This window comes from Monopterus albus, unplaced genomic scaffold (assembly GCF_001952655.1).
Source record: "Monopterus albus unplaced genomic scaffold, M_albus_1.0 scaffold4.1, whole genome shotgun sequence".
NCBI lineage: Eukaryota > Metazoa > Chordata > Actinopteri > Synbranchiformes > Synbranchidae > Monopterus > Monopterus albus.
Genome location: NW_018127884.1, coordinates 4,131,695 through 4,145,050, shown reverse-complemented (window position 1 = coordinate 4,145,050; position 13,356 = coordinate 4,131,695). Strand labels below are relative to the sequence as shown.

At 40.8% G+C, this 13,356-nt stretch overlaps 1 protein-coding gene across 12 annotated transcripts in view; it reads left to right on the top strand.

Moving 5' to 3' along the window:
* Positions 1-13,356, top strand: part of tjp1a (tight junction protein 1a) — a 107,253-nt gene that overhangs the window by 24,582 nt on the left and 69,315 nt on the right. For all 12 annotated transcript variants that reach the window (XM_020606626.1, XM_020606633.1, XM_020606641.1 and 9 more), the window contains one exon: positions 1,502-1,715. In XM_020606626.1, coding sequence (XP_020462282.1) covers positions 1,502-1,715 — 214 coding nt within the window. The remainder of the gene's footprint in view (positions 1-1,501; positions 1,716-13,356) is intronic.

Sequence of the window (13,356 nt, the reverse complement as noted above, 5' to 3'; positions counted from 1 at the left end):
TCTTGATCCCCAGAGAATGAATGCTAACTACTTCTCCTGACATTTCCTCTAGCACTACTGTGCACTATAACATAAATGGTTTGAAGTAAAATATCTCAAACATTCAGTTGGTGAATTGTCATGAAATTTGACAAACATTGATGTTCTTCTTAGGATGACTTGTGAGTTTCTCACCCCTAAACTGTTCGTAAAGAGCCATCATGACATCAAGATTATAATTTGGTTTATGACTAATGTATGCAGTCTTTAAAAAAATATATTGAGAGTTATAACTTCCACTCAAAACTGTTGCCTTTTTGAGGAACTTTGGTCCTTTTTTTCTTTCACAATTGTCAGAATTAGAATAAGTAGTCATTTTTCCTGCCAATTCACCTCAAATTACTTTGGAAATGACCTCCCTTTGCAGTCTTGTACGTAAGAAGCAAGGAGATACGTAAGGAGCTTCATTGTGGCTTAATGAAAGAAGACAAGTGGATGCTCCACACATAGTCTCCATCTGCAGGCTGCCCGCTGACATTCAGCACAATTATTCACACTTGCTTGAATGCCACTGCAGCCAGCAGGAGCAGGTGTCCTTTAAAAAGTAAAGGCAGCAAGAGGAAAGTTGTGTCACTTTGATCCTCCAGGCATCTTTATGTTTCCCCACAGATACTGTATGTGTCAGTTCCTGCTAGGACTGTGGGCAATGTGGATTGCTCTTTGGAGAAAGGGAGTCATTGTGATCCTTGTGGTATTTAATGGAAATGACTGTGGTTGCATCAGATGTGTTGTGCCTGCAAGCTGTGCAACATCAGGAACATTCAAGAGTTTAAGACACACCCAGAAGTCTCTGATATGTTTCAGTTTAAGCTGTGAAACTGTCAGCTGTGTCGTTGCTGTTCAGTTACTCACCATACAGTATTGCATGTTTGCAAACTTTTATCACATCCAGCAGACTCAGGGTAACATTAACATTCATTTGAAGTTAGTTTATGCCCTTCTGAGTGTTTAGCTCCACTAGTTCCAACTCCTGAAGGAAAAATTTGGCTTTTTAAGCTCCTAGATATGGCACTAGATTCATGAACTAGTCATAACTGTGTCTGTGTGGTGCTGCTTGGGAAGATTAGAACAGGTTTATCTGAACTTCTTTGCTGAAAATGACACTGATGAGCAGTGAGACTGGATCAAAACAGGCATATTGATTAATGCAGCTTCAAGTATGTTGCTTATTATCAACCTTCTGCAGCAGTTTGTTTTTAGGACGGTAATGGGTAAAGGATTAAGGGAAACCTAGTAAACACAGTTACACTGCTATAACAATACTTGATTTCTTGTCAGTGGAAACCTTGCAGAGTTTTTACAATGGTGCGTACCATAACTTCTGGCAGAGAAAGTATGGCTGTGGCAAAACATGAGATGTAAATAAGAAATGTTAGATTTTCAGTGTTGCCTTTAATGACCTCATGTTTTTTGCCAGCAACACTCTTAAGGTTAACTTTGTATTTTTGTCTTTCTGTTGTAGGGTTACTCCACCAGATGGAGACACATCCTCTTCAGGTGCTCCTGGGTGTTCAGATGGGCATATAGGTGCTATGGGTGGCACTGGTGCTATGGCAATGCCTGTCCCCTCCACCCTCTTGTTGCCCATGAGCCAGGGTAAACCCTCTCTGCGCCGCATCAAAGGCCGCATTCACCGCAGCAAGAGCCTAGACAGCATGGACCTGCTTGACTCCAGTGTAAGGCTCACTCTCAGCTTGATCATGCCAACGTAACATGTACACACAAAAGAGGAAAAGTGAGTGCAAGATACTAAGGCCACAGGCTAACAGCTATTTTCCTTATGGGTTAATTTTCTGATTAATGTTCTTGATTAATCAATTAATTGGTTTATTTGAAAATCTGAAACAAATCCAAACCACGAGGTGATTTCTTTTAATATCCTATTCAACCAACAGTCCAAAACCAAGAAAATCCAAGATGAAACCAATAAATGTTTGATATTTTTCTTAAAAAATGACAAAATTATTATTTATCAAAAATAATTATTGTCATTTTTGTTTCTGTCTAGTTTGTGTGGTGTCTCATAACAGAGAAAGACTGAGAAGTTCTTTGGACTCACTGTCACAAAGTCTTTTTTTCTGAACCAATCAAACTTTATAGTCCTCCATTAAAAGCAACATGTGGTTATAGTTTCTAAATTACAGTTACTGTGATTTCAAGGGAGAATACATGTGACTATGACTAGTTTATTCTCATGACAAATGGTTGGGCAAGCTGCTTGGCCTTAAAAACCCTCACTAACTCTGGGATTGTCCACTGAGCTGAGAACTGTTTAGACCACTCTCTGCATCGGTCAGTTCGTGTGTGTGCTTGTGTGTGTACCTATGTGGTGGACACACAGACACACAGATGAAGCTCGCTCCTGAACAGCGCTATTGAATCTCCCCACTACTTTCTTTATGTCTTGACCCTCTGTCGACGTCTCCTTTAATAAATTTTCACAGTGTGATGTTTCCTCTTCCACCCCCATCCTTTCTGTCCATGTAGACACAGTGTGTGTGTGTGCTCATTGTGTGTTCAGTATTTTAGCAGGCCTTAATTGGGAGCTGCCTGGTGTGTCTGCACAAGGAGTCATTATTCTTCCCCTGCACAGCAGCCAGCCTGTCGTCAGGGCAGGAGTAGGGCTCGTTATGATTACGTTTCAGAGAGGCAGAGTTTTGCAGTTCAAACAAGTTAATCCATCATTCAAAAAACAGCTGAAGGTGGACAGAGGAAGTCGCAGGATGGAGGTGACAGTCAGGGATGTGCTCAGAGATGACACAACATATCCTCGCCAACCCGAGTGATGAAACACACACACACACGTTTATTGACTGACATTTCCGTATTTGACTGCCGCCATGTTGTTTCCTGTCAGTTTTTAATTTTGATACAGAGGCAAAATTATCACATAGATTTTTAAAACAATCTTGAGTGTTTTGCTACATAATACTAGAGTTGTTTCATGGCTGAAGTGTGAGCAGAGATGGGTTGGTCAGCTGTGCAGGCTGATGGTGTTATATGTTTATTGTTGACGTCCTAGTTAAAGGTGGTGTTGTAATGGACTACATTATATTGAGAGGTGTTCCTAATATTCTGACCTTCTCATGTAGAGAAGGGAGTACTTTTACTTTTGATACTTAAAACACATTTTGCATTTTCCATATTTATGTATTTTTACTGGAATAAAACTATAAATGCAGAACTTTCACTTGTAACTACAGCTGAAATGATTGATCAAGTAGTCAATCAACTGGAAAATAACAAATAAAAACTGGCAACTATTATGATAATCAATTCATCATTCATTCACCATTTTTTTTCAAACAAAAATCTTGAGGAAAATGTCAGATATCTTCAGACTTTCAAAAAGAGAAGATTTGCTGCATGTCCTTGTCATTACAAACTGAATTTCTCCCACCACTAACTCCTACTAGTGCTGCTATAATAATGATGATAATAATTGTAAAACCCACATTTAAAAAGTAGAGGAAAGGTAAGATAAAGTAAAAGGCCATGGTTAATGTTCATCTTGACATTCCTCTGTGTACTTTAGATTATACTTTGGGCTGTGGGCTCATGTCTGCTTTTAGGGACAACAACTGATGAAGCTTCTCTTTAATTGCATTTGCCATTAACAGATTTATAGACTTAAGCTTTCAGGCACCTTATGGCTTTGATTTTGAGTGGGGTGACTCATTTGCTGTTTAATGTCATGGAGCCCTCTGTTTAATGACATGCTCGTGGCCCCTCATGTTCGCTCACCCCACGGCACTATGCATCTGTAATGTCAGGCAGGAAGGGCAGGTAGGGTCAGTGCTCACTAGATAGATAAAGCAATGATCTGTGACGTCCATCCACAGCAGCAGCCTGTAAGTGAGAAGGGAATATTTAACACAAGGTAATTTGGAACAGTTCACATGAAGCTACAGTAAGTTAAATGAATCAATCACTCTTGGTTTGTAGAGTGTGTTTGTGCACATGCTGTGTGTGTGAGATCTTTGGCGAAGTGACTAAAGGGATGCCTGGCTGCATATATTGCAAGAAGCATGTCTTCATATTAGTATATCTGGTGATCTGCTGTCCTTTGTGTAATATTGATTGGTCACATTAGGGAGTCTGCAGGTCAGCATTTCCTAAACAGGAGCAGCAGAAGAGTAGGACATCGGAAGGCCAAGAGGAAGCATTATGAAAGGGCAATAGCAGATAGAATGAGAAGGAGGAGAATTACAGGAGTGATGGAAGTACAGAAAACCAAACAAGAGGTGAATGATGGATGACCGATTGTCAGTCCCACCCACTGGCTGTGTAAATATGAATAATGATAAATATGGATGATGATGTGTCACCATTATGCAAAAGTGAAGCCAAAATATTGTGAATACAGCAGCTGCCATCTTGGCATTTTGCACCCAGATTCTGCATGGTAGCAACCAAGTAGTTGAGTGACATATCAGGCCGCCAATCAAAGCTGTTAAATAACATAAGAGCTAAGATAACACACAGGCATATTATATTTTAGCAGCATTGAGTGTAGTGACTGCTGTTGGGTAAAAACTCTTCTTTAATCTAGTGGTCCTTGATTTGATTGCTCTGAACCGTCTACCTGATGGCAGCAGTTCAAAGAGTGAACGTCCTCTGGGTGTGAAGTGTCCTTAGTGATGTTCTGAGCTTTTTTGAGGCAGTGGGAACTGTGTAGTTCTTCAAGAGTGAGGAGAGGGCAGCCGACACTCTCCTGAGCCATATTAATGACCCTCTGGAGTGTTTTCCTCTGAGCCACTGTGCTGCTGCTATACCATACACATATACAGCATGTAAGGATGCTCTCAATGGAGCACCGATAGGAGGACACCAGCAGTCTCTGGGAGATGAGCACCCGTAGGAAGTACAGTCTCTGCTGGGCCTTTTTAAGCAGTCATCCAAAATACACCTCTTTTCAACTTACCAGAAAAATGACTGTTTGTATACATAAACACAACAAACCAAAATCACAGAAATAACCTCTAGGAAAAATGTCTGATTTGTATTTGAGATTTTAGCTTGGCTCATGTTCCTTCTGCTAACATGGGGGAGGTGGGATTTATGACCTTTACTGAAACCAGCCACCAGGGGTTGATTGAGTCGCAGTGGCTTCACTTCTGTGAGCTGTCATGACGTCCATATTTTATACAGTTGATGGTCCTGCTCCATCCCTATCCTATAATAAAATGTGTTATAGCTATGAAAGATGAACTGTTCTGATATTCATGCTCATTGTTTATGTGTTGATTACAATATGCAATCGTCATTTTTGCTTACAACTGCATGTAGTGATTTGAATAAATAACATTAAGAATGTACTTACCCTGTGATGTTTACTTAAGAGAGCAGTATAAATAATTGTATTGACTGAATTGGACCAGCTGACTGATAGTACTCTCTGTGGCACATTCTGCTTCCCTGTGTCCCATTAGACACCACTGTTACTACAACCAAGATGCTTTCATTTAGTCATGGTAACATGTAATTCTCTAGCACTTAAGAGTCAGAGAGTCATTCAGTGACTGACGGTGTTTCCTCATTGACCTTCAGTGGAGTTTGATGTAATTTTAGCTTTGCTTTCACATCCATTCATTTCTAGCATAAGTCTCAGTGGTGAAATGCTTTACTCTGAATAATTTATCACACATAAAAGCAATTATTCCCTGTTTCATTGTACAGGGAAACACATTTCCTAACTGTGCATACGACAAAATAAACACTTTGAACTTGAACTTTGAATTACAACACCTTGTCAATGCCCTTATTTATTTATTTATTTATTGGCTGTGATTTGTGTGCTGCGAATGATGCTCTGTTGTGAACTTCCAGTCAGTGGCTCATGCAAAAGATGCACTGGATTATGAAAGAGAAAATTAGGCTAATTTATGACTTCAACATTCATCTCGTACCACGTGGCAACAGCAGCAGCAGCCTCATCTAGCGAAATGGGATGGGGTCTCCCTCTCCTCTGTTTCCATAGCAACCCAATTACTTTTCTCTGGATGTGAGAGGTTGGGGTGATAATGCACACAGGTCACGGTAGTGTGAATGGGCAGTTGTCATGTTGAGAGGGTGCACAGAGAAAACCAACTATAGTGTGCAGTTATGTCAAAAGATTTTCTTTTTATTTTAGTGAATCTGTTGGTGAAGAGTATTTGGTTTTGTTGCTTTAGAACAGAACTTCATTTCTGCTTCTCCTTTAGATCTCTAGACCTAAACCACTAGCTGTCTTTGCATCTAGGGTGACTGTTATATAATGCTGAATATCTGCCATTTAGCCACCATATAATGGGCAGATGTTTTGGGCTGCAGGTATTGATTATTTTCATTATTGATAAATCAGCAGATCATTATTTTTTAAATTATGCAATTAATTGTTTTGTTCACAGATTCACTGTCAGTGAGGCATCTACAGATGTGTAGAAAAGAATCAACACGAAGTGTCATACTAAGGTGTTGGGCTACCATGTTCCTCCAGAACAGCTTCAGTGCACCTAGGCATTGACTCTGCAAGTCTCTGAACTTTACTGGAGGAATGAACACTGTTCTTCCAAAAGATATTGCCTCGTGTGGTGGTTTGATGATGGTGGCGAAACGTGCTGTCTAACATGTCGGTGCAGGTGTTCAGCTGGGTTGAGATCTGAGGACTGCGAAGGCCACAGTATATGATTCACATCATTTTCATACTCATCAAACCATTCACTGACCTCTTGTGCCCTGGAGGTGGAGGCACTGTCATCCTGGAAAGAGACCACTCCCTTCAGGATAGAAATATTTCATCACAGGATAAAGGTCATCACTCAGGACTTCTTTGCATCGATTTGTAGTGACCCAAAGTGGACCCAAACCATTTCAGCAAAATGGAAAAATTAGGAAACCTCATAAAATATCACGGTAAAAGAATAATGATAAATATGGTTTTAAGCAGCTAAAATGGCTTCAGTGTCACATTGGCTCCAAACAGAAGACGAGGCCCTGTGTATGTGGCCCTCTTTCAAAAATGTCAGCCTCTTCAGTGCTGCAGTTTTAAAGAAAGACCACTCTGTCTCTGACCTTTCCCTCCATGCAGGCTGCTTCAGAGGCTCTTATTTCACATTTGTCTTTTATTTTCTCTCTCCACATAATTGACCACCAGAAATGTGAAACTTTGTAAAGTGAGGCACCTCTGGGAAAACACAATGCCAACCAGCAACCTGGATTTGTAAAGTCTGTCTGCAGAGAGGAGTATGGCAAGTGATGGAAAAAAGAAGAAATGGGTTAATCAGAGCCGACGGGTGCATGGAGATATATGTGTGTGTCTTTCTGTCCATCGCTGTGTGTGTCTGTTTCTGTCTGTGTGTGTGCGTGTCTCAGAAAGACTGCTTGCTCAGGGATGGGGGGCTCTCAGGATGATTCGTAAGAAGCCAGGGGCTATGTTGTGCACCATTACGATGAAGGTTGCTATTTTAGGATTCTACCTGCTGAGGGATATACTCTGCTCACGGTTTTGATGACCCCCCAGCCCAAGTCCATTAAATAAGGCATAGACGGCCTGGGTCGCTGCTGAGTTACTGGAATATGACCTAGTTTCAAACGTCGACCACTTATTTCAGTTCCCATATTTATATGTTTATGACATTAGCTGCTTTACATCGTCATCTTAGGAATGATTGCACTTTTTCATTAATACCCAACTTCTGATTATAGCAAGCATTTGATCTGTCCATAGGGTTACCTTCCAACTGTCTGTGCTGTAGGTGGGGCAGTAACAACAGTACAGAGAGTGAAGCTCTTCTCTTGTGCTGCTATTTATTGGATGATGGATAAATAATCCACTGTTTTCTGGAGATCTTGGCCAAAACACCCTAAAGGACTATAGCTGATAGTTTGGCATCTGTTGTCTCCTGCATTTAAACGAGTGCACGTGAAGGCATGAAACTGTGTGTTTGTGTTTGAGTCAGCATTCTTTTTGATTTCCACAGCCCGGGAAGACAAACTGACCTCAGTGGCCTTTGGAGCTAAAGATCACATCTAGCTCAAAAAGAAATCTGCAGATTTATGATGCATGTGTTTAATATGGAGATAAAATACTATCAAAAATGTTACAAATGCGTGTTTAACGTTTTGTCTGTAACAAGCGAGTTGTGTGTGTGTCATGACGATCACAAATGCGTGCTGCGCAATCTGCACATAAAACACATTTTACAAATGCTTAAAAACGATTTTTCGTCTGCAGTTCTTTAGAAAGTACGTACACATTGTAACTTACGCATGCGTGGATAGTCGAACACACGAATCACCTTCCGCGCACACGCGGATTTTTGAGAGTGTTTTTCCGCACTCTCAAAAATCCACAATCCACGAATGCACGGTGCGGTTGTGGTGCATGTTCTAAATTTTTATATACTGTATTTCGAATTTAGAAATTATGAAGCTAAAGTTAATGTTCCGCCCTGCGGAGTTTATAGTTTTTCAGTAGGGCATATTTTAGTGATGCACATATTTCTCCCGACGGAGTTTGTTGTTGTTTTTCAGTGGGACATGTTTTAGTAATACACACCACTAGTAAGTTTAGCATGAAAAGTTATGTATTAGATATTTTTGTTTATTTTATGTAATGTCCATTTGGAATAGCGTTGTGTAAATACTTTTGTTTGGGAAACAGGTTTGGAAACTCAGATGTCCGAGTTTTCCACGTGTCCTTAAACGCACCGTGCATTTGTGGATCGTGGATTTTTGAGAGTGTGGAAAAACACTCAAAAATTCGTGTGTGCGCGGAAGGTTATTTGTGTGTGTTAGATGATCCATGCATGCGTATATAACAATGTGTACATACTTTCTAAAAAACTGCTCACAAAAAATCGATTTTAAGCATTTGTAAAATGTGTTTTATGTGCAGATTGTACAGCATGCATTTGTGAACAGCATGACACACACACACACACAAATGGCTTTATACGTGCAGATTGCTCAGCACGCATTTGTGGTCGTCATGACACACACACACACAAATCACTTGTTACAGACAAAACGTTAAACACGCATTTGTAACATTTTTGATAGTATTTTATCTCCGTAGTTTAAACAGGCATGAAGCAGTTTGAGGCACTGGTTTAACTATTATACTGAAATGTATTACTGTACTTAAAGGAGATCTATGCATGAATCCTAAATATACTGAAATGACAATGGTTATCCTTTAAATAAATAAATACATTGAAGTTACTATTATTTAAGATAACATGTGGTAACATGTGAAGCCACCTCCTGTCTATTACCAACTTCCAGCTGATAGTGCTGCCACAGCAGACCGGTACAAAATTTGTACCGTCTTGCACACATACTGTACCTCAGAAAGTAGAGTCTGCTTTGTCCCTTCCTGTAAACAGCCTCTGTGTTGCATTTCCAGTCCAGTTTGTTGTCGAGGTGGAACACAAGAAATGTTTACACCTTCTCTAACACTACTGTGCAGTACACTGTTTTGGCCAGTGCTTTTGCTACACTGAAAGGATTAAAAGAGCTGAAGCTCTTCTCCAGTCAGCCTCATCTGGGAAACATGTCAGTGAGAGCTTTTCTCCTGCAGAGGGCAGAGTTTCACCACTAGCCATCGTAATGCTGCCAATGAGCAGACCACTGACCTCCTCAGCATTGGTCTTCATTTCAGCTGTCTGGATGGATTTTGCTCTTCAGTGTAAGTGGATCACATCTGTTTTTACACATCTATCATAACTCTAACATGTTTGAAATGTTTCCAAGCATAACTGATGTTCAAACAAAGACAGTGGATGGGGAAGGAGAATCAGAGATAAGTGTAGCATTTGTCAGCTGAGCTTCTTTAGTTACAGGAAGGTGGAGCTCCTCTGTTTTATGGACTTTTGAACACTTATATGATGTGCCATATTTCTGTGTTTTCTAAATTCCAGTAAGCAACCGCATTCATTTAATATGTGGGCTAAATGTGTATATTTTACTTACAAAACTTGTGACAGATCCTGTGCAGATGCCTGTACTGTTGTGGCTCCCAGTGTGACTTCATGGGCAAAGTAGAAGCCAGAAAATTTAATTAACTGAAATCGACATTCCAGAAAAGCCCACTGGGGATCTCGCTGCCGAGCACAGTGGCAGCTTTAGAGAGACAGAGAGTCAGAAGGATAGAGATTTGTGGAGAGAGATGGGCACAGATAACAGTTTTAACATAGTATCCTTTCCACTGGCTGATAAGAAGTAATCATCACGACAACCTTTAGCATTAAGATAAGCAGCAACTCCGGCTGGTTTAATTCTGAATGTTGCTGTCAGAGCCTAACATCAGCATGACCCCATGAGATGAAAGCATACGAGGAGACATTTGTGCAGGGAGCAGCTGAAGAAGACTGCGGACAACAAGTACAAAAATGTTCTGTTCTTTTTTTTTTTTTTTTGTACTTGATGAAGCAGAGAAAGGAGCTATGAACTTCACAGCACGTGTGCTCATATTTATGAGGTGGTGTCGAGTCTTAGCTGGAGATCTTTTGAAAATGAAAAAGGGGGCAAAGGAAATAGTGGGGGATGACTGATCAGTCAGGTGATAGGGATTTTGTCGTCCATGGGTCAGTGCCTTTTCTTGGAGCCTGCCAAAAGACTGACAAAGACAGTGATCTCCCCTTTCCACTTAGTTTTATTCTGTTTGATTGCAGTGCCATGTTGCCTCTTTGGACAATGAACCTGTAGTCTCCCTGGTAGCTCAGTTGGCTACAGAAAATAAATGTGGTATTTTATGCATTTTCCCCACTAGTGGATATCTCTGATTTGTTTTCAGTGGAAGCTCAATCGGAGCCTCCATGTCTGTGCCAGCAGATTAACTGTTCTCATCCCAGCATCCCTTGTTATTTCTCCTGCTTGTTTTCTTTTAATAAAGGTTGCTGGCCTTCTTAGTCCTGAAGTAAGCTGGCAGATGAAAAGCCAAGAAGGAAAAAGAACTAGGGATGGTGTGTTGGTAGAGTGGGAGGTGTGTCGAGTGGATGCAGGAGAAGGTCATGGCACTACAAACCCCTGTGCTTGGTGCAGTCACAGTGAACATGACATCTCTGTGACATTGTCACATTTGATCCTGTCTTCTCAGTTTTAAGATCTACGTTCTCGTCAGGCAGACTGACAGCCAGACGCACACTTGTGTATGTGGGCACAGATGCAAACGCACACACTGGTAGTCATTGGCTTTGTCAGGAGTTTTAGGCTGCGGAGAAATTTTGATCCCAGGTTTATGGTTAATAACCTGCATTGTTGTGCCTGCTGCATTTTAAACTCTTATGACCTCAGATGTGGCCACTGGACCTATTGGTGACACCCCTTGTGCCCCACCAGGCTCCCTGTGTAACAGCAACTCAGTCATCATGGCTGCTGGTGGTTTATCGCTAATGGTGTCCCATAAATAAAGCAGCAAGCAATGGAGAGAATTGATTTCCAGAAGCACATAGTGGTGGAAATTTATGCCGCGATTCGGAGCTGTTTATCATTCTTTCTGATATATTTTGCCCTTCATCTTGTTTATCACCCATCACTCTGCCCCCGACTTTATGTTCAGAACACAGTGTTCCCTCTTTTTTATTTTAAGATTATAACATTTTCCAAATCTGTCTTTCTTCTCTTTGATCTTCTCTTTGTTTGCCCATGTGCTCTGCTCACCTGGCCTGTAGCCGCTTTGGTTTTCTCTCTCTCACACACATACCTACCTTTTAGTTTTCTGAGCGAAATTGACCAGACCATAATAGACCAGCCTCTGCTTTTCTGGAATTTACTCATTTTATTGGCTTAAGCTATCGATCACAAGAGTCTTAGGGTCAAAGCAGGGCTTCCATCTCCAGGCCTTACAGCTACAGTTGTTGTGGTACAGTAATAGTGTTGTACATCATTAGAAGGATCATGTATGATAGAAAACATACATTCATAAACACTGTTTTTATAGGTTGCTCAGTAAAATGTTCTCATAAAATGAAGATCATTGTCTTGCTGGTTCCTTGACATTTTACTGCTGGGATCCTAAACAGTACATTGATCTGATCTCTCTGATCTGCATGTTCAGAAAATCCTTTCACTGCCTTAATAAAGCCCTCTAATTCACTTATATAGTTAATCCAACTTCACAAGTTTTCTCCAGATTTTCTCATTGTATGGCAGATGTTGTCCCTGCTTATGTTTGTGTGAATGTGTGTGTGTGTCAGTTCATCTGGGTGTCAAACACCAGAAGCCATTACAAACCTGAGTTTATTAATGTTGTTCATTTCCCCTTGTCTGTTTGCCTCTGTCCAGCTGGCTTCTCAGCTCTCCAGTCCAACATTCCACACACTCCACTGGAATTAAGGGAGAGGCCTGTGGCGAAGCAGGGAGCAAGCTCAGGAATGTCTCTGTTATCACAAGGAGAGAATGGAGGGAGGGAGGAAGGGAACAGGAGGTCAGTCTAGAGGGGCCCACAGTCGTTAGGTTGACTGTAGTTACGACTGCTGGAGGTGTAGGCGTTTCCATCATCAAAGTTTTAATCACTACACTTGGGCTCATATTACTGCATATAGCCTCTGGCCCCATAAAAACACCTGGAAATTAAATTTTTGTTGCCACTTTTTTAAGTAAATGTCTCCACTACGATGCATGGTAGTGTCATAAAGATTATCTCATGGCCTTCATAGATGTCACATCAGGTTGGCTCTGCTCTCAGTCCATGTGCTGCTGAGGATCAGCCCATTCACCCGCACAGGCAAAAACACACTGCTTGTGCATGTGGACGGACACATACTATGTGGCTATGGCGTCTCTCTGGGTTAACTGTAGCTGTGGTGAGACCATGTGCAGGCATATGCATGCATGTGCTTTGAGTGAATGTGAGAAACTGTTTGATAATGTATGATGAGTTCAGAGATAATCAAATGCCATTTCTTGGTATAGTTAATCACAGTGGTTTTATTTTGCTGGCTGGATATGTTATTTGTTAATGGTTAATGTTTGGTTCATGCTGAAGGTCTTCTGGTGAAAGAAGATTTAGTTTGAAGATGGATGTTTATTGCAATTCCAAATGATATTTTGTGGATCATTCCATGTTCTGACTGCGTTACAAAAGGGCACCTGTCAATGTTCTGTATCTTTATAGATTGAACTGTGCAAAGTAACTTTAATTCAGTGTCTTGATGTTTGTATTTGATGTGTTGTGGACTTTGTTGATGCCATTAAATTAGATATGGAGGAAGAAAAGAGATGAAGCGTAAAGTTTATTAACACTAATGAAAGTAAAGACAAAACTTTCAGGCCAGTGAGACGAACTCAAAATGTTTTCTAAATGGCAGATTAAAAAACCAGACCAAAAGAACA